The 19,484-nt window shown below is 36.2% G+C and overlaps 1 protein-coding gene across 2 annotated transcripts in view; it reads left to right on the top strand.

Moving 5' to 3' along the window:
• Nucleotides 1–244: 244 nt before the first annotated feature.
• NEMF (nuclear export mediator factor) overlaps nt 245–19,484 on the top strand; it is a 58,252-nt gene continuing 39,012 nt past the window's right edge. Inside the window, exons 1-11 of one of the 2 annotated variants that reach the window (XM_045848716.1) lie at nt 245–389; nt 1,232–1,300; nt 1,430–1,532; nt 5,192–5,317; nt 13,583–13,731; nt 14,902–14,969; nt 15,951–16,001; nt 17,210–17,283; nt 18,126–18,196; nt 18,282–18,357; nt 18,733–18,795. In XM_045848716.1, the coding sequence (XP_045704672.1) occupies nt 331–389; nt 1,232–1,300; nt 1,430–1,532; nt 5,192–5,317; nt 13,583–13,731; nt 14,902–14,969; nt 15,951–16,001; nt 17,210–17,283; nt 18,126–18,196; nt 18,282–18,357; nt 18,733–18,795 (909 nt within the window). In that variant the 5' untranslated portion in view covers nt 245–330. Of the gene's footprint in view, nt 390–1,231; nt 1,301–1,429; nt 1,533–5,191; nt 5,318–13,582; nt 13,732–14,901; nt 14,970–15,914; nt 16,002–17,209; nt 17,284–18,125; nt 18,197–18,281; nt 18,358–18,732; nt 18,796–19,484 lie in introns of both variants that reach the window. The other variant, XM_045848715.1, reaches the window with a different exon arrangement.

The raw sequence follows: 19,484 nt of genomic DNA, 5'->3' as shown, positions 1-19,484 counted from the left end.
TACGACCAGCAGGAGTCACTATGGAGTCCGCTTTGAGTCCCGAAACACACGGGAGCAAAGTAAACGAATTAATCCGTAACTTTTCCAGGAAGGCATGTAATTTTAGTAGAATAGTTTGGACTATTTTAAGTTGTTCTGGGACAGCAAAAAGCAAATTGAAGGCCACTTGATTAGTAAATTGTTCTGGAAAGTGACAGAAACACGTTCGCTTTAGGAATATTGGGTCTTTTGCGCGGCTGTAGATCTCCGCCTTGTGCGCCTGCGTAGAAGAGTAGCGGCGCCGAGTCTGGCAGTGGTGGAAAGTGCGGTAGCGACCCCCCAAACCTCGCCATGAAGACCCGATTTAGCACCATTGATCTCCGTGCGGTACTCGCGGAGTTGAATGCCAGGTAATGTGCGACAGGTGACCTGACTCTCGCGGGGAGTGCAGGAGATAGAGGCCGAGGCCCCAGGGTTAAGTTCAAGACCAGCCGGATGTTTCCCCTTACTCCCCCCGTGCTATTCTCTGCGGATCTGGCCAGGCCTAGGTGGGCGGACGCGTTTGCATCTTTCCTTGGCCCGCAGGATTCCTGAGGCGGGGGTGTGGGTCCCGGCGGCCGCGTGAGGCGCCCCCTCTCGCGGATTGCTAGTCTCGCCAGGTTTCGTGCCGCCTATGGCGGGGCTCTGGCTCTGCCGGCCTCAGTCGCCTGGGTCTGGTAGCTAAGGTCTAGTAAAAGCGAGACGCCGGGTGGACGCCAGGACGCCCGATTAGTCATTTGCTTCAGAGGTGTCCAGACTGGAGGCCTGTTTTCTTTGACACTCCTCGCCCCAAATAGAGGGAGGCGACAGATTTGGATTCTGGTCTGGGTTTTTTATTACCTAGTTGTGTGAGCCTTGTCATATTTCCCAGGGCCTTGTTTACCTTTTTCTTTCCTCTTGGAGTAAATTAAGTAGACTAGACTGTGTCCCCTAAAAAAAAATAAAATAAAAAAAAATTGGGTTATTTCAAAGACGCAAGGCATTTTATGGTGTTCCCAGGGCTGATGGACCACATTGCTCTTAAATAGTTAAGTTTTGGACTGAGTGTCTGATGTCTTTCGGATTCTGCTGCTTGGTTGACTCCCTGTCTTTACAGTTGAAGATCCCCGAAGTTCCCCTCTTTTCACAGGTTCTGATTTCCCCCTGCTGCTTTAAATTGGGTTGTTTTGTTTCAAATAGTATGATATGTTACATGTTTCCTTTCTCTTTGCAGCTTGCTAGGAATGAGAGTTAACAATGTTTATGATGTGGATAATAAGACATACCTTATTCGTCTTCAAAAGTAAGGCTTCTTTTATCTTTGACGATTAAATGAGATTATTGATTTTTTTTAACGTACACTTTCAGTCCGTTTCACTGAGTTAGCATTGGCAATGCTCTAAAGAAAAATATAACTTTTTCCCTTCTACAGACCGGACTTTAAAGCCACACTTTTACTTGAATCTGGCATACGAATTCACACAACAGAATTTGAATGGCCTAAGAATATGATGCCATCCAGTTTTGCCATGAAGGTAAATTTTAACTTATACTTGAAAGTAAATTTTAAGGCCCTGAGATTGGTCACTAGCAATGAAATTTCAAACTACTCAGTTTTCCTTTACTGTTATTAATAAAGTGAGATAAAATAAAGTAGTTGGTGGACACTGGAATGAATAAAGTAGATGTTTGTTAAGTTCTTATTACCCTTCAAACCCAGTTGTGCTTCCCACAGTCAGTGTTCTAGTTCAAGCTTCTATACCATTTACCTGTATTCCATTAACTGTAGTCTGCTTTTGTATCAAAACAGTTGTTACTAGACTGACATTAATTTTTTCTAAAGCACCATTTTCGTTAGTTATCTCATGTTTTATGATTCCCTGTTTTTTCAATATCCCATACCCTAGAGTTCTTGGCTTACTATGATCTGGTTCTCACCTGCCTCCCCACCCCCCGACTGCCCCTTTTCCTAATCTTATTTTCCACAGCTCACTTTTGTGCAACCAATCTGTGTTTTTGGGAATATGCAGTGGCATCAGTATGTTAGCAGTTGTTATATCTTTTTACTTTTCTTCTTGCTTTTGTTTTTATTATTAAAACAGATTCTGCACTTGTGGGCATGTTACTCAGTTGCTTTTAGACGTAACAGGTACACTGAAAAGTTCATGTGCTACAGAGGAAAAGAGGGTCAAGTCAGATATGCCTAACTTAATTAATGGTTTTGCCACTCACTTTATAACTTGGAAAAGTTATTTAACCTCATGGAACTTAGTTTGTTTAAATGTAAAATGTGGGTAATATCTCCCCCATGGGGTTATTGGTGAGGATTAATTGAAGTAACATGTAAAGCATCTAACACAATGCCTGACACATATTAGGAATCCATATATATTAATTTCCTTCTTCCTCTCCTCCTCACTTTCCTTCAGAAATTTATTTGTTTTGGCATTGTGTTATTTCATTAGAGGCTTTACAGAGAAGAGCCTTATCCCCAGCAACTTAGAATCTGTTTTGGATTGCAAGTTAGGTAAGTGCTTCCCAAATCACAAGGGCTGTCATAAAATTATCAAATTCTTAAAAGCTTATTTAATAGTAACCCCAAATGATTCTTTTGGAGGTTTCCTTTATAGTAATGACACTTCATATATGTATAGCACTTTTGAAAGTAGATGGGTAATGTGTATTTTAAGTTAATAACTCAGTGGATATGAACAAATATATCATTTTAGTTTTACAAATGATGTAATAAGCAATACGATATATGATACTGGGATAGTGTAAACAGCCCCAAATTAGCCTATAGTATCAATGGGAGGTCAAATACTTACTAAAAAAACCTAGAATTTTATGAGTTAGGTGTACGTATCAGTCTAAATATATAGAAAGATTCCTTCTAATGGAGCAGGCAATGTTAAGCACTTTATAAACAACTTAAAGAGTTGTTACTGTTGTATGGTACAGGCAGAGCCATGAACAGTATTTGGTAAATCACAGTGTTCCTAGTTCTCATATTTGGGGACGCCACCTATAATTCAGTGGGTAGAAGGTTTGCACTAAGCTGCTAAAAGAGAAACAAAAGCCCCCACAAGATTTGCGTATGTGCTATATGTCCATACACTTGTGATAATCTTCAATTTTTCACCATTCCATGGTGAGGACTTACGTTCCTTTCAAGGATGCCCTTTATGTTCATTTTAACTCTATATTTCTTTTCTTTTAAGATTTTATTTATTTATTTATAGACAAAGGGGAAGGGAGAGAGAAAGAGGGAGAGAAATATCAGTGTGTTGTTGCCTCTTGCATGCTCCCTACTGGGGACCTGGCCTACAACCCAGGCATGTTCCCTGACTGGGAATCAAACCAGCAACGCATTGATTGCAGGCCAGCACTCAGTCCACTGAGCCACACCAGCCAAGGCTTAACTTTACTGCGGGACTCTGGAAGGCTTGGTCGTGATTGTCTCCTGGGGATTTAAAGATAGTTCTATTTATAGGTCATTGTTTAAATCAAAATAGATACAAGTTACTCTTTAGTCAGAACTGTTGAATTTAGGAAGGGGAGGTTGTTTATGAGTTTGAAAAGTCTTCTTACAGCTAACTGAGTATATAAGTACATAAAATGAGAATTTTAGTTAATTTGAACTACAGGGTCTGAGGAATAACTTTTCTTAGTTATGAAAGAGTTGCCATTAATTCTAAGAATGACTATTTTTTTAAGGGTGGTTTCAGATTAACTTCTAAAATTTGTGTTGAACTTGAGTCTTGAAGAAAAGAAAGCATTTTTTTTTCTTACTGGTCTTGACTAACTGAAGGATATTGCAAATTCAGAAATTAGAAACAATTGTAAGATTTTTTTATAGGGGCTACGGAGTAGTCTTGTTTCTATTCCATGTCATACTTAAATATTTGTACTAAAGGATGGCACAAGTAATCTAAAACAAAAGATATTTACCAAGTAATTTATATTTGGGTTTAACATGCTAATTTTATTCTGCTTGCTAATAAAAACAAGAGCCTTATGACTAGGGATATGAAGAATGATATTTGATAATGAATAGGAGTTATTACATTTCAATTTGAGCTAGGTTGATCAAAAGCTTGGAGATAGTACTGGAAAAATTCTGTTTGGGTTATGTCAATAAAGTGTGTGGCAACAGAGGGTAGTGATTGGATGTGAGTAAGATGGAGGACTAATTTACAAAATACCAAAAAGCTCATGGTTCAGAATTTGTATTTGAAGTGGAAGATTAGTGGAAACTGTCAACTGATTTTGAGCACAGATACAAAAGGAAATTTGGGATGCTTAAAAGATTGAAATAGAGACATAAGGTACGGCTTTGAGAGAGATCATCAGGGTGAGAACAAGGGAGTTAGTGGTATAAAGCAACAAAGTAAATTTCACAATGGGTCTATCATTGTCTACTTAAACAATGAACATTGGGTTGGCCAAAAAGTATGTTCAGTTTTTTTCTGTAAAATAAAAAGACACATTTTCCATTTTCACCAATAACTTGATTGATTTGGATATTTTGAGTATGTCAGCTATCTCCCAGTATTGGCTTCTAGTGGGTAGAGGCTGGGGTGCTGCTAATAAACATCTTCCAATGCGTAAGACAACCCCGGAGCTAACACTTATTTGGCCAAAATGCCACTGGTACCAAGAAACATCACAGACCGCTTTTGACACGTTTGATCAGTCACAGCAACTTCTCCATACACTGCACAAATCTTTTTTTGGGTGTTTCAGTTGCATTTTTACCTTTCTTGAAATAAGAAAGCATAATATGCTGAAAATGTCGCATGTTCTTCCATCTTCAGTATTGAAATGGCTGCATAAAAATTCACTAATTATGATGTTTTCTTAAAATGCACGCTGATATGACAGCTGTCATAATACAATCTCTAACAAAATTGTTTTGAATGAAGTTAAAGCACTGCCAGAGCCATAGTACGGGAAAAATAACGGAATTTTTGGCCAGCCCAATAAAATACTGTTTCAGAGTTAGCAGTCCAAGTTGTCTAAACCAACATGTTCTCTGATTATCTGAAAGCTTTTATTTTATACTGTTTTATTTGCTACTTTTAAATTATTATTCCTGATGATAATGAAAGAAAAACTTATTTGTAAACCAATACCAAATGATTAGGAATTTACTTTTATTATATAAATGCATTTTTCTTCTGTTTCTTGCTAGTGCCGAAAACATTTGAAGAGTCGGAGATTAGTCAGTGCAAAACAGCTTGGTGTGGATAGAATTGTAGATTTTCAATTTGGAAGCGATGAAGCTGCTTATCATTTAATCATTGAGCTCTATGATAGGGTAAGTTAAATCTGGGGGATGGGGTGAAGGAGAAGTCATCATTATATCGTTACTCATGTAATAGTGCTTTAAAATGTGGATGGAAAACTTTCTTCTGTGTCAAAGGCTATACATTAGGATAATAAATGCCAAACAAGTAAAATGTAACTTTTCAGTTAATACCCTTCATTTTATCTGAAGATCAGAATTTAGGCATACCTCAGCCATGTAAAATGGCATTATGAATGTAGGAGATGAAGATCTGAGAATTGAAGACATTCTCTGTTTTTTACATTTTAGGACTAGTGTGGTACAACCAGGAAAATCAGATAGTTGAGTCATAAATAAGGGAGCAGTTGAGACTCAGAGGTTTCCATGTTTTCATAGTGTCATCAGTTCTAAGGAAGGCTACTGAGGGCTTCTGTTTACACACTTCTCTTTGCCAGTGATTCCTTTAACCATCTTTCTACCCCCTTCCCCTACAGGCAGTGGCAGCTACTGCTACTGCCCATCTGGAATTGTTTCTGTATGTGCTTTTGAAAGGTGATAAATTTTTAAAATTTGTATGATACCCTCTTTTAAGATTTTTTTATAAAAACTTACTTTTGAAATAATTGTAGACTCACAGGAAGTTACAAATATAGAACAGAAAAGTCTGGTATAGCCTAACTCAGTTTCTCATGTAATTATAGTCTAATATCAAAGTCAGGAAATTGCTCTTGGCACCATGTACGCATATAGTGCTATCCATTTTGCCACATCTCTACACTGATGTAACCACCTCTGCACTGAAGATACAGAATTCTTCCATTACCACAGAGATTTTCTTTGTGATACCCCAGTAACACCCACCGCTCTTCCCACCTCCCCTTCTTCGTGGCAGCTACTAATCTGCTTCATCTGTGTCATTTGTCATTATAAATTAATTTTCAACAAAGAAGGCAGTCACAGAACCTCAGTGGAAAGGACATACCAGGTACTCTGAAGCAGGAATCAATAAATTACAGCTTGTGGCCTCTTTCTGTAAAGCCTGTGGGCTTAATGGTTTTTACATTTTAAAGGGGCACTCTTAAAAAAAGAGCGGCAGAGACTGTGTCCCGAAACCCTAAAATAATTTAATATCTTGCCTTTCACAGAAAAAAAAGTTGGCTAACCACTGCTCAGTAGACTTGTATCATTTGAGCTGATACTGCTTAGACGGATGGCAGACTATCAGGGTACCAAGTTAGGATTTATAAGACTCTTCAGAAGCAGATGCTTTCATGAAAATAGAGTGCTAACCTATGACCTAGGAATGTGCATTTAATTACCCAGAACTGAATAAACTGGAAAGAATCTAATTGTGCTTTTTTTTTTTTTTAGAATATTGTTGGTATTTTTGGATGACTATATGGTAAAGTCCTTTACCTTTCTCTGACCTGCCGTATGCTACACTTCTACGAATTTAAGTGACATTCTTTAAATGGTAGTTTACTACCATCATTCGCTTAGAATTTAGGAACAAATGCCTTTTACTGCGTTGTTTTGTTTTACTGCTAATGGCAGTATGTATTTTTACATATGCTTGATAAGAATTTGCCCTTTTGCCCTGGCTGATGTGGCTCAGTGGATTGGGTGCTGCCCTGTGAGTCAAAAGGTCACCGCTTCCATTCCTGTCCAGGGTACATGCCTGGGTTGCAACTGATCCATGTTTTTCTCCCTCCTTTCCCTTTTCTAAAAATAAATAAAAATTTAAAAAATACTAAAAAAGAAAAGGTTCTACTTAAAAAAAAAAAGGAATTTGTCCTTCCAACCAGTTAGAATTTGTCCTTCTGCCAGTTAGGCAGATTGTGCAGCCAAGGTCATAGGTACAGTGTCATAGTGGAGAATAAATCTTTCTTAATTCAGTGTGATGAGCTCGTCATTAAACAACAGAGGTGTTATAGTTTATATGTAGAACCATTGTCCACAAAGTCTTCCTGAAAACCTGGTCTTGCGCTTATTCTGTGGCATATAGGACCCTACTCTACAGGTCATAAGGTCACTGCCTACAGATTGAGTAATTTGTAAGTATAGGAATTTACCTACATTTATAGGTATTTACCTACAGTAAAGCTACATTCACCATAGACAAAACTGATAGTGATAATATTTTTTGATTTGGTTTCACAACTTTGAGAGTAAATAATTTTTAAATCTCTGGAATAATAGAGACTCTTGAAAATATAACCCCAAATTTCTAGAATTCTCCAGGCATCAGTGATTACTGTGGCTTTACTAATTGCTCAGTACCATATGGCTCTACATTTGCTGACTATAGTACAAGGAAGTTTGTGTATGTCAGTTAACATTTCTTGCTGCCTCTATGTAAATAAATCAGGCCAAAAAACAGTGAAAGTAGCTGTGTGTATATATGTTTAATCAAGAATAACTTTAGATATTATGATTATAAGAGAGGATGTTAAAAATTATCCAGAATTTGAAAAGAGACAAAAAGGACTAAATGCCATTGTAGTATACTGTCAGATGTTGTCTAGTAGGCATTCCTGGGGATTATTTTTTTCTCTAGGGATGTATCTTTGATTTGCTATTTATTATTGATTAGGTTTCTTTACAACTAAATAAGGGTAGACTTTCACATGTAGAAAACTGATAGCAGTACAATAATTCTTGCCTAGTAGCAATGAAAATTTTATTCAGTAGAGGTTCAGATTCTGTCTGTGCAGAGAAAAAGATACACCCAAAGGGTATGGTTTTGTCCAAAATTGACAGTCTTATACAATCATTTTTCTCTCAGCCACTCTTAAGTACTTAACTTCATTTCTCTTAGAACTAATTGCCATCTAGTTGGTTCTCTCACTAACTTGATAAGTAAATTTTTGACAGTTAGGAAAATAGTATGCTGCCTTGTAGTGACCATTATTTCTATTGAAATTAGTGTCAGTCATATTGTTGCTTTGAAGGTTATCTGGCCTTTTTATCTGAATGCTTTAAAAATTTTTTCTACTTGTCTTTGGTTTTCAGTAGTATTGCTATGATGTGCATAATTGAGGTTTTCCTTGTAACTGTCCTACTTGGGTTCCTGGTGCTCCTAGAATCTGTGAGTTGGTATTTTTTATCAGTTTTGGGAACTTTATCCATATTTTCTTTAGACCTTTTTTTCAATTTACTAATTTATTGCTTTCAGACAAGAATTTTGGAATCATTTGTAATTGCTTTGTTATCTGATACCTCTACGTGCCTGTTTTTTGTTTTTTTTTTTAATTTGTCAGGGTAACACTGGTTAATATTGCAGTTTTCACAGGTACAAGATTATAATTCAACATCTGTGTACCCTATTGCGTGCTCCTCACCTGATGTCTAGTGTTCTTCCATTACCATATATAGGGTCTGGCACAAGTAACGCCCCTTCTTAAGTTACAGAATCTTTTACTACAAACTCATAAGTATGTAATGTGACACTCAAGCACAAGATAGGACATTTTAGGTGAAATGTTCAAATTGCTCTTCATCTTGTGCAAGACATTCACAGACCCTACCAACCACACTCAAGCAAGCCTTACTTCTGCCAGACCCTGTATTTGATCCCCTTTACCCACTTTTCCCTCCCCTTACTCTCTTTTCCCTTTGGGGACCACCATTCTGTCACCTGTTGTTCCCTTTGACTTAAATTACATTGTCATGTCTCTTGGCATTTCTGGTTATTTTATTGTGTGCAGGCATTGAAGGAGGAAAAAGAATATATATATTGTGAGACCTGGAATGATGTTGCCTTTCTTTGAAGAGGCTATTGGTTTGCTTTTGACAAGTAGTTAAGGATTCAAGTAATCCCAGATTACCTTACTAAAATCAGGCATCGAATTGATTAGAAGTTGGTCCTGGTGGACCAACCAGCTTGAGGAAGCTGGTGTATCTCCAGTTCACCACCTCCTATGGGATGCATACTTTTGGGGTCACTATTCATAGCTGGACTAGTAGGGATATCTCTCCCTCCACCCCAGGACTTTTCACCTCAGATCTCCAATTTTTATTCCCCTTTAGTTGTTTTGTGAGTCTGTCAAAATTTATGCTTTGCTTCTCAGCCTGTCAGTTGCTGCTTCTTATTATACAAATGATCCTAGGGGAACAGTAGCCCCAAGTACAGGGCTCGCCTTCCTGAGTTCTCTTCTAGATTTTAATCCTGTAAATGTTTACTGCGTAGTTTGTATTTGATGTGTGGGTCACCGGCCAGCAGTGATCACGGAATGCTGCAGATGGCTCCTCGAAACTCGAGAAAAGACATGCACAGAGACAGACCAGTTTCTGTGGAGAAGTAGGGACGGAACGGCAACCCCCTCTAGTGGGGAATGCGCCGATTTACCATCCAAACCGGCTCTTACTGGGTTCGTTTTGCATAAGAATTCAGGTAAAGCACATTACTCATTGCGAGGAAGTAAGGATCAAACGTAACAAGGAACTCGGAGGGTCTATTTTGAGTCAGGGTCAAAGAGCTGTAAGACTTTAAGGAACAAACCAACTTCATCCTTGGACCCTTCTCATTCAACTGAGAGCATTCTAAACAAAGAAGGTTTCACAGGAATTTACATGTTTTTTCTTAGGCCTGATCACCAGGGAATCCGCCCTTTACAGCACAGAGCTGCACCACCCTGTCATTGTTTCAGGCTTAGGTGGAGCAAGGGAACTAAGGCAACCAAGAGATAAGGAGATTTTCTCCCAGACGATGAGGACTCAGGCTATGTCAAAGCTGAGGAGCGAGGGTCCATCACCCCCTTTTGCTGTAGCCCCCAAAGTCCTTTCTTGGGGGCCTCCCACGTGATCGTGCCTGTCTTAGATCATTCCGCCCTTGGGGAATCTTACCCATCTTTGGCTAACCGACCAAGCTTTGGGGTTCAGTTATGAATGAAGCAGCAGAAGCAGCGCTCCTGCCAGGGAGATAAGCTTTTGTCTCCTTGCTGGCTTACGGTCCAAGGCCACTCCCTCAGCCTTAGCCTTGGCAGGGTTACAGCTTCTGATACCAGGCAGGGCAGTTCCCAACGTGTATTTATTTTATTTTTTAAAGGACATGGTTTGTGTATTTTATTCAGTTTTTCTACTTTTCAGTAGGACAGTGGTTGGGAATATCTAGACTACCATTTAAATTAAATAGTGCTTACACAAGTAGTACATGAATATATTCTCAGTATATAGAGAATTATATAGAATTAAAATTGAAGGTCTTACTACTACTAGCTCAAACCAATTCCTCATACTAATGTAAAGGGTTATGTGCCCTACTTATGGTCCCTTTCCCTGCCCACCCCACTCCTTTGTAAAATAAAAGAAAAACTTTTCATTTCGGGGTTAAAATCTCTAGAATTGAACTAATTGCATGCGCACCTTAAGTTTGTAGGTCAATACAGTAGTTCCCCCTTATCTACAGTTTTGCATTCCTTGGTTTCTGTTACCCATGGTCAACCATGGTCTGAAAATATAAAATGGGAAATTTCAGAGATAACTCTTAAGTTTTAATTTGCACATCATTCTGAGTAGCATGATGCAGTGTCGAGTGCTGTCCCACTCCGTCATCTCCTCCCTCCCAGTGTGAATCGTTCCTTTGTCCCAAGTATCAGTGCTGTATATGTAGCCATCTGTTATCATATTGACTGTCCCGTATTGCAGTGCTTGTATTCCAAGAACCTTATATTACTTAATAATAGCTCCAAAGCACAATAGTACTGTTGCTGACAATTCAGATATGCCAAAGGGAAGTCTTAAAAGTTCTTCCTTTAAGTGAAAAGGTATAGAAATAGTATACTTAAGGTATAGTACTATCCAAAGTTTCAGGCATCCACTGAAGGTCGTGGAAGTTATCCCCAGGTAAGCGGGGACTGCTCTACGCTTGCATTCTAAATTTAGGTTTATATATCAGGCATGGGCCGTTCTGGGGGGTTTTCCATTTTCAATTTAAATTTAGCACTTAATGGTATCTAAAAATTCTATAACATGAATGAATTTGTGTAATCTTTATTTTAAAAATCTAAACTATCTTTTTATTTTGTAATAATTTTAGATTTATAGAAAAGTTGCAAAGATAATACAGAAGGTTCCTATATACCCTTCACATAGTTTTTCTTAGTGTTTTAACATCCTACATAACCATGCTACCTTTGTCAAAACTAAGAAATTACCACTGGCACCTTACTATTAATTATACTACAGACTTTATTTGGACTTCACCAGTTTTTCTACTCGTATCCTTTTTCTGTTCCAGAATCGAATCCAGGGAAGCCCATTGCATTTAGGATCTTTGTATTTTGAAGACTCTGAGCAACTGGCATGCCTACATTTAGCAATGGGATCCAGTTAGTGATGAGCTTGGAATAGACATTACAGATTTATATATGACTGTATGTGCTTGGGAATTTTCGGTATTCACTGTGATATCGAGAGAGGTCGGTTGGTTGACCCCTAGAGTAGACCCTGAAGATTGCTCTTTCCTCTGTCTATACCAGGATTTGATCTAGCTTTCATGTCTGGAATTTTGATATATGGTTTATCTAGATTTGACCAGGCCTTGGGTAAGCAGGCTGTTGTTACCCAAACTCATTTAAGAAAGACAGTTTATTAATTTATAATAAGAAGGTTCCAGTAGGAAAGACTCTGGAGAAAAAGTTAAGATCAGAAAGTATTTTATTGTATACATCAGAGCCAAACACAGTATTTCCCAAAATATGTTCCTTGGACACCACTTCCATAAGATAATAGGTGTGCCTAGAAAAGTGAGTCCCTTAGTCATAAAAGTTTGTGGAACTTTCATAATAAGGTAAAAATTTAACTCTAGGACTTAATCAGTGCAGAATTCTGTTTTCTTTTCCTTTTTTTTTTTTTTTTTTTTAATGTGAGTAAGGGAAGCCACTTACAGAATACTTTTGGGAAACCTTGGTTTCAGGAAAGCCCTGTCAGGGAAATAAGTGCCTTACTGGAATCTTCCAGATGTTCTGGTTAACTGCACAATTTGATTCAGTAAATGGTAATGGAGCATATTCTACGTGCGAGCCTCTGGCCAGGTGATTTTCAAGTCACATCTTCCTGAACAAGACACTATGTGGACTTCCATCCCATCCCTCTGTTTTTCTTCTCCAGTTAACTTTTTTGTTTTTTAAGTTAAATAAACTCATGGTTGCTTTGAAGTCAGATCCTTTAGCACCTTTCAACACCTAGTAACTTCTGGTTATCTGTATCTTAAGATGAATGGTGTCCCCATCTACTGAAGCCATTTTTCTGCATCCTGTAATTCCTAAGAGATTGGGGCTACATTTGTCATCTTCTATGACCAACTTCTAAGTAGTTGCTAAGGCATTTGTGACTATTTTCATGGATGCTTTTAATTATATACTAACCCCTATCTTCACTGTAATAAATGTGAAAGGTTGTATTCTTTGTGCAGTGTTATTTTTATTAGATTCTTCCCCCTTTTTGTTGAAAAGATTATGTAACAATATTAAATTTTAAAGTCTTTTTAATCCACTTTAATAAATATTTTCATTTTCCCTATATTTGTCTTCCACTTTCTAAGATACAGAAATTTTTTGCCTTGCTATTTTTTACCTAACCTTATAAACAGTTTCCTACTTTTTTTTTACAGTCTTCATAAGTTAACAGCTTTTAAGTATGTTATGCTGTATATCATAATTTAACAGTTTTCTCAATTTTCACATTTAGGCTGTTTCCTTTTTTTCCTATTATAAATAGAAATATCTTTAAGCATATAGTTTTTGGATTTACCGAGTTATTACATCAGGCTACATTACCAAGTGTGGAGTTACTTGGATGAAGGGTGCCACATCTTTATGATTTTTGCCACGTAACTACTGCTGTTAAAAGACACAGTGCAGGTGAAGGTACACAGCATACCTCATTTTATTGCACCTCGCCTTATTCCACTTTGCTTTATTGTGCTTCATAAATGTTATGTTTTTTGCACCTTGAAAGCAAGACCTTCCATCAGCAAACAGACTACAATTTGCTTTATTGTGATACTTCACTGTAGTGGTGTGGGTTGGAATCAGCAATATCTCCGATATTGTTTGGCCTCTGAAACATACAAGCATATCTGTTATGTTTTTCTTACTAAGACACAGTGTTTAGACTGGCCCCATGGAAATGCAGCAGTAACTTCAGCTGGTGGTCATCGAAGTCACATGCTCACTGTAACCTCATTTCTGTAACCTTGATGAGGTTTTGGTTTTTAAGAGCCTACATGTTTCTTAATTTTTAAGTTTCAAGAATGGTTTGGGAAAAGCATAAAATTACTTTATTCTATTACAGGGGAACATTGTCCTTACAGATTATGAGTATCTAATTTTAAATATCCTAAGATTTCGAACTGATGAGTCAGATGATGTCAAGTTTGCTGTTCGTGAACGCTATCCAGTTGACCACGCGAGAGCTGTTGCACCTTTGCTTACCTTGGAAAGGTACTGTGCTTTGTTTATAAACTCTCATTTCATGTTGTTTTAAAAGGTAAAGTAGGTTACATATGAAAGAACTGTCATAGAAAATACTTTGTTTACTTGGATAAATAAATTTGTACTCCTTGAACTACATAAATGTGCATGTAAGCAATGGGAATAGCAAATGTATCTTTTTTATCTAAATTTGGTGTTATTTTAGATGTTTATGATTTCTTGGTAAAGTGAGAGGACTTATCAGCTCTTCTGTGAGAAGACATATGAATATCTTGGGCAGAGTACAAAAAGAGATAGAAATTCTGGTTTAGCTAAGGAAACAGAGCAGGATAGGATATGGTACTAGTTGTATTTGTACTCTTCTGGCTGAAGGCTTTGCTGACAAATAAGCTATAGCAGTGGTTCTCAAAGTTTGGCATTTATTGGCATCACCTGAAGGGCTTGATAAAACAGATTTCTGAATCAGTAGCTGGTGTAGGGCTCAGGAATTCACAGTTCTAACAAGTTCATAGGTGTTTTTGATGCTGTTAATCTGGAGCCTACAAAGGCCCATGGCATTCTGAAGAACTCAGTATTTAAGTATTAAAACCTTAACTAGATAAAGCCAGTTCAGGTATTAAGAGATATCTCTGGCCTTCACAAACAACATTTAACTGTTATATGAAAATGTTGCTCTCATATCATACATGGCAGTTGATGACTTAGTTGAAAAAGTATTGACTTTCCTTAGGAAACCTGGTTTTAGGTTCTAGTGTGCTGTTTTAAGAACTTACTAACTTGAATAAATTAATTTTATGGCCCTGCATTTTTAAAAAAAGATTTTATTTATTATTTTTAGAGAGAGGGGAAGGGAAGGAGAAAGAGAGGGACCTGTGTGGTTGCCTCTCCCATGCCCCGTACTGGGGACCTGGCCTACAACCTAGGCATGTGCCCTGACTGGGAATCGAACCAGCGACCCTTTGGTTCGCAGGCCAGCACTCAATCCACTGAGCCACACCAGCCAGGGCATGACCTTTTTTTTACCTGACATTTTTTTACCTACAAAATGAATTCCTCTTTTATTTTAGAATAGTTAAAGATCAGGCAAATTGATATGTATGAAAGTGTTATGAATATAAATACTTCCATAAGATTGATTAAATATTAGATAAAAAGAGGTATGTCAATTTTGTTTTACAGACTGACTGAAATAATAACCAGTGCACCTAAGGGTGAACTACTGAAGAGAGTACTTAACCCATTGCTTCGTGAGTAATCCTGCATAGAACAATGAAATGTTTGCAAGATAGTATAGTTTTTAGGAATATATTTAAATCTTTTATGGTTCTAGTAGAAAATTAGAACTTCTTAATAACTGTAGAAAGGAGTTTAAAATGATCTTTTAGGTAAATAAAGTTTATTTTTAAGGAAAATTTGTCATGTCATATGAAGTTTGACCTTTATCTGTTAGATTTTATTTAAAAATAATAGTTGTGTTAACTAATAGTATGTTATTTAGCACTTTAGGGATAGCTATAGTATTCTAAGAAATCTTTTTTCCCCCAACATGAATCTTCGGTTTAATAAATACTTATTTTTTTCCTTATTATTACTATTAGTGAGTCTCAGGGCATTCCAGGATGCCAGGTACCCTTAATAACCAGGGTGTATAAAATTCAATAAACTTTTATGTTTGAGAACATCATTACTTATCTCTATAATAAGGAATCTGAATAGGGAGTGTGAACAGGCCAGTACCCTTAATTACTGAGCATTAGAGAGTTATTTCTCTTCTCTGAAATTAGAATGCATTAAAGAGTTACCTTTAGAACTTTCCAACTTTTAGTATAGCATGCATAAAATTTGCAAATTTGGATTCTTCTATTTTTTCTTTATTAACATGGTATATAACATTAAACAACTTTTGGATGCTAAACCAACCTTGCATTCCTAGTTTTTAATCTTTTTTACATGTGGCCAAATTTCATTAAATTCCTATACTTTTGTACTGACATCTACATTTTTATTGTCTCATTTTAATTAAGTACTTGAATTATCATTTCTAGTAACATTTCAAAATAAGTGAACTAGTTGTTATTTTCACTGGCTACTGTTATTGAGTAGATCATTTATATTGAATATAAATTTGTGTTATATTTTGAATGTTACATTTCATAGGAAAACACTAAAAATAATACCCTCTGTTTTTATAGCTTATGGACCAGCTCTCATTGAACACTGTCTTACAGAAAATGGATTCTCTGGCAGTGTCAAAGTGGATGAAAAATTTGAAAGTAAAGGTAGGTCTGCATGGTACAAGTTTAGTCTATTTTCATTTATTTCCTTTTTTAAAACTGTGAAATTACTTCTGGGAAAGTAATAGGTGACCAGGTAGTTCTCAACTTAAGAGCATTAGACCTGTGAGTGTTCTATCCACATGGTATTACTGGCTTTGTACTCTAAAGTGGCGCTTTTATCCCTAGTAACATGTAGTTCTGTCCTTTGACCTGCCTTATTACCTTTTAATTGAAGAATATTCTCCCTCCCTCCCCCTAAATTTTTGAAGTTGTTACTGACCTTGAGATAGGCTTGAAGGAGTTGAAGGTGCAAGGCTTGAAGGAGTTGAATCATTTACCTTCTGACTCAGAACCTGGAGTGGGTTTGGAAACATCAGCGTTCATACATTTTAATTTTGCAAGTCCTATAGTGGGTTATATGATAAGTTAGGTTTTTGTAACTATTTAAGGGAACCTAACTTAACTGCCAGAATAGGATAATAAAAAAATTAGAGGAAATATAAGGAAAATGGAATATTTGGTCTTTCACAAGTCTTTGGTCTTGCATACAGTTAGAAAAATCATTCTTGATGTTTATGTTTTGAGGGTTATATATCATTTTTTAAGGTTTAGGGATAACTTTTATGCTGTAATTTTTTTGTATGTTTAAAAATACAAATGGAATGTTTTTAGTGAGTGACTTCTTTTCTGAAATATACTAATTCGGTGCAATCCTGATCAATATGCCAACAGGTGGTATTGTTTTTGTGTTGCATCAGTTTTTTTGTTTTATTATTTTTTTTAAATAAAATTAATCTGATATTCATGTGGAATAAAAGCATGTGGAAATGTTCAGGAAAACTGTAAATAATAGTAATGATGGGGAATAACCTTTCCATAGATTAAAATATACTATAAAACTATAGTAATTAAAACAGTTTTTAGAAAAAGAATAGAGATAATAAAGAATTTAGAAACAGGCCAAAGTATATATATGTAATTTAGTATATGGACAAAGTCTTTCAGATCATGAGGGGCAAGATGTAATCAATGAAAGCTATTGAAACAACAGGCTGGCAAAAGAACTCTTATTTGCAGTGCTGATAACAAACATGAGATGACTGTATCAACACTTATTTCATAAGCACCATCCTGTTTTCTGCATAGTTTAATAATAATTCATTGATACTTGATTGCCACTCATTTTTTTCCTTTTTTTATTCTCCTATTAGATATTGAAAAAGTACTTGTTTGTCTGCAGAAAGCAGAAGACTATATGAAAACAACCTTCAACTTCAGTGGAAAGGTAGCAGCACATGTTCTTGTTGTCTATTGTGGTTTTATTGTTTAGATTTTTAGAATTTAAATGTTCATTAAACATCAGTATATGTAAATTTTTTGTTTCAGTTTGGAAATTTGACATTTGTAATATGCTTCTTCTAGGGTAGATTTTTTTCCTCAGTTGGCTATTGGTTTGTAATTTTCGTTTTGCTTTTTTCCCTTTTATAGAAAATATTAGGTCAAGTCCAGAAAAGATGAGGAGTTTGTAAATATTTTTTCTCAGGTTAATTTTAGATAGAGAAGCATATTTTAATTTGCCAGCATTTTTTCAAAAATTTGGTGACTTACATCCCATAATAGTTAAACACCCTCTGAATTACCTCATATCCTATATTTTCTTTCCTATTTAAAGTATAACTTTACTTACCAAAAAAATTCAGAGACAGGTCTGATTAATTATAGGTAAATTCAGTCCAAATGTATCTGCCCAGATTTTAAAATGAATTAAAATCTACCAACAAAGTGAATTTAAGAGTTTTTCTGCTGGCAGTGTTTTTGGCTTTTTAAAATTGCACAATATCTAAAAATGTAAAGAAAGCAAAATGCATGTGTATAATCCCACTATGTTATCAGTACAGGAGTTTTCATTTTCTTTATTACCTGTTATTTTTCTTGTGCATGTGAATAAACCAATTATTTTCTAATAGTACTTTGAGTCTAAAAGCATCGTTTTGAGAAGTGATGTAATCAGTAGGCAAGTACAATTGATAATTTATAACTAGAAAATTGCATAGGTTAATATAAGTCATGAAAAGTAAGTATTTGTTAATTATGGATAGAAATGAGTTTTTCGTTGGGTTTTTATAGGGATATATCATTCAGAAAAGAGAAATAAAACCAAGCCTGGAAGCAGATAAACCAGCTGAAGAGATACTCACGTAAGCATGTAGGCATGGGTCAGTTTTGTGGGGTTTTTTTATGTTTATTAATGTTCTTGAGTGTGATGAAATAAATATTTTGCAGGTATGAAGAATTTCATCCTTTCTTGTTTTCTCAACATTCACAATGTCCATATATAGAATTTGAATCATTTGACAAGGTGGGTTTTACATTCTGTTTTTTGACCAGTTAACATGACATGAATTATTAAATTAATATCAGCTTGCTTTGATTGAGAAATTGGAAATACTTTTTGCTTTACAATCACTGAATCTGGGCATTATACTACAATGTAGTCATAGATACAAACCGTTGGAAACATTTGTTGCCACTTTATTTCAAGATAAAGGTTAAAAAGTGTGACCTGAATTTGATTCTTGATTATTTAGCTATAGAGTACATTTATTGGGGATGTGTTGAGTGGTATTATAAACAAAATGGACTCTCAAATTCTGTGCAGGCAAGTTGAAATAGAGATCGTGTATTTTTTCAACTAGTAATTTTTTGTTTGATTATTTTGTTTTGTTTTATTAAGGCCGTGGATGAATTTTATTCCAAGATAGAAGGTCAGAAAATAGATTTAAAAGCTTTACAACAGGTATGGTATTATTTAAAACATTAAACCAACTAGCCTTAATGTGGTTTGCTGGGTGAATGGTGCTCTCACATAGGAATGGGCAGCCTTTCAAAAGTATTTGGGAATGCCCTGATCTCTTGGCCAATTGATAAAGGCCGGAGGGGGGGGTGGTGTTCTCAGTGTTGAAAATAGCCTTCATTTGTTCCTACAGTATATTGGATAGTCTCTAAAATGGAAAATACAGTGGGAAGATGAGGGCTGTTATTTATACCCTAGTGTGGTTTGCTTTATTACAGCATCCCAAAGCTTCTTAAATTTTGCTGCTAAGAGAATACTGTTCCAAGATTATTTTTAAGTAGGCCAAAGGAGAAGGAAAAGTTTTTTCTATACAAATAAGTATGTTTATCATTAAACTGTTGTGTTTTTTTTTTTTTAAGTGAACTTTTAACTAGGCCTTTAATATGCTTTGTATAGAGACTGGACTGGTGGTTGCCAGAGGGGAGGGGCATTGGGGACTGAGTGAAAGAGGTGAAGGGGTGAAATACAAACAGGCAGTTACGAATTAGTCACAGGGATGTAAAGTGCAGTGTAGAAAATATAGTAAATAATATGGCAGTAACCCTGCATGGTTCCACATGGGTACTGGAATGATCAGGAGCACCACTTGGTAAAGTAAGTATGTGATGTCTGATCACCATGCTGTACACCTG

This window comes from Phyllostomus hastatus, unplaced genomic scaffold (assembly GCF_019186645.2).
Source record: "Phyllostomus hastatus isolate PE091 unplaced genomic scaffold, TTU_PhHast_1.1 phas_contig_62, whole genome shotgun sequence".
In the NCBI taxonomy this organism is placed as follows: Eukaryota; Metazoa; Chordata; class Mammalia; order Chiroptera; family Phyllostomidae; genus Phyllostomus; species Phyllostomus hastatus.
This window is presented reverse-complemented; position numbering and strand designations above follow the sequence as displayed.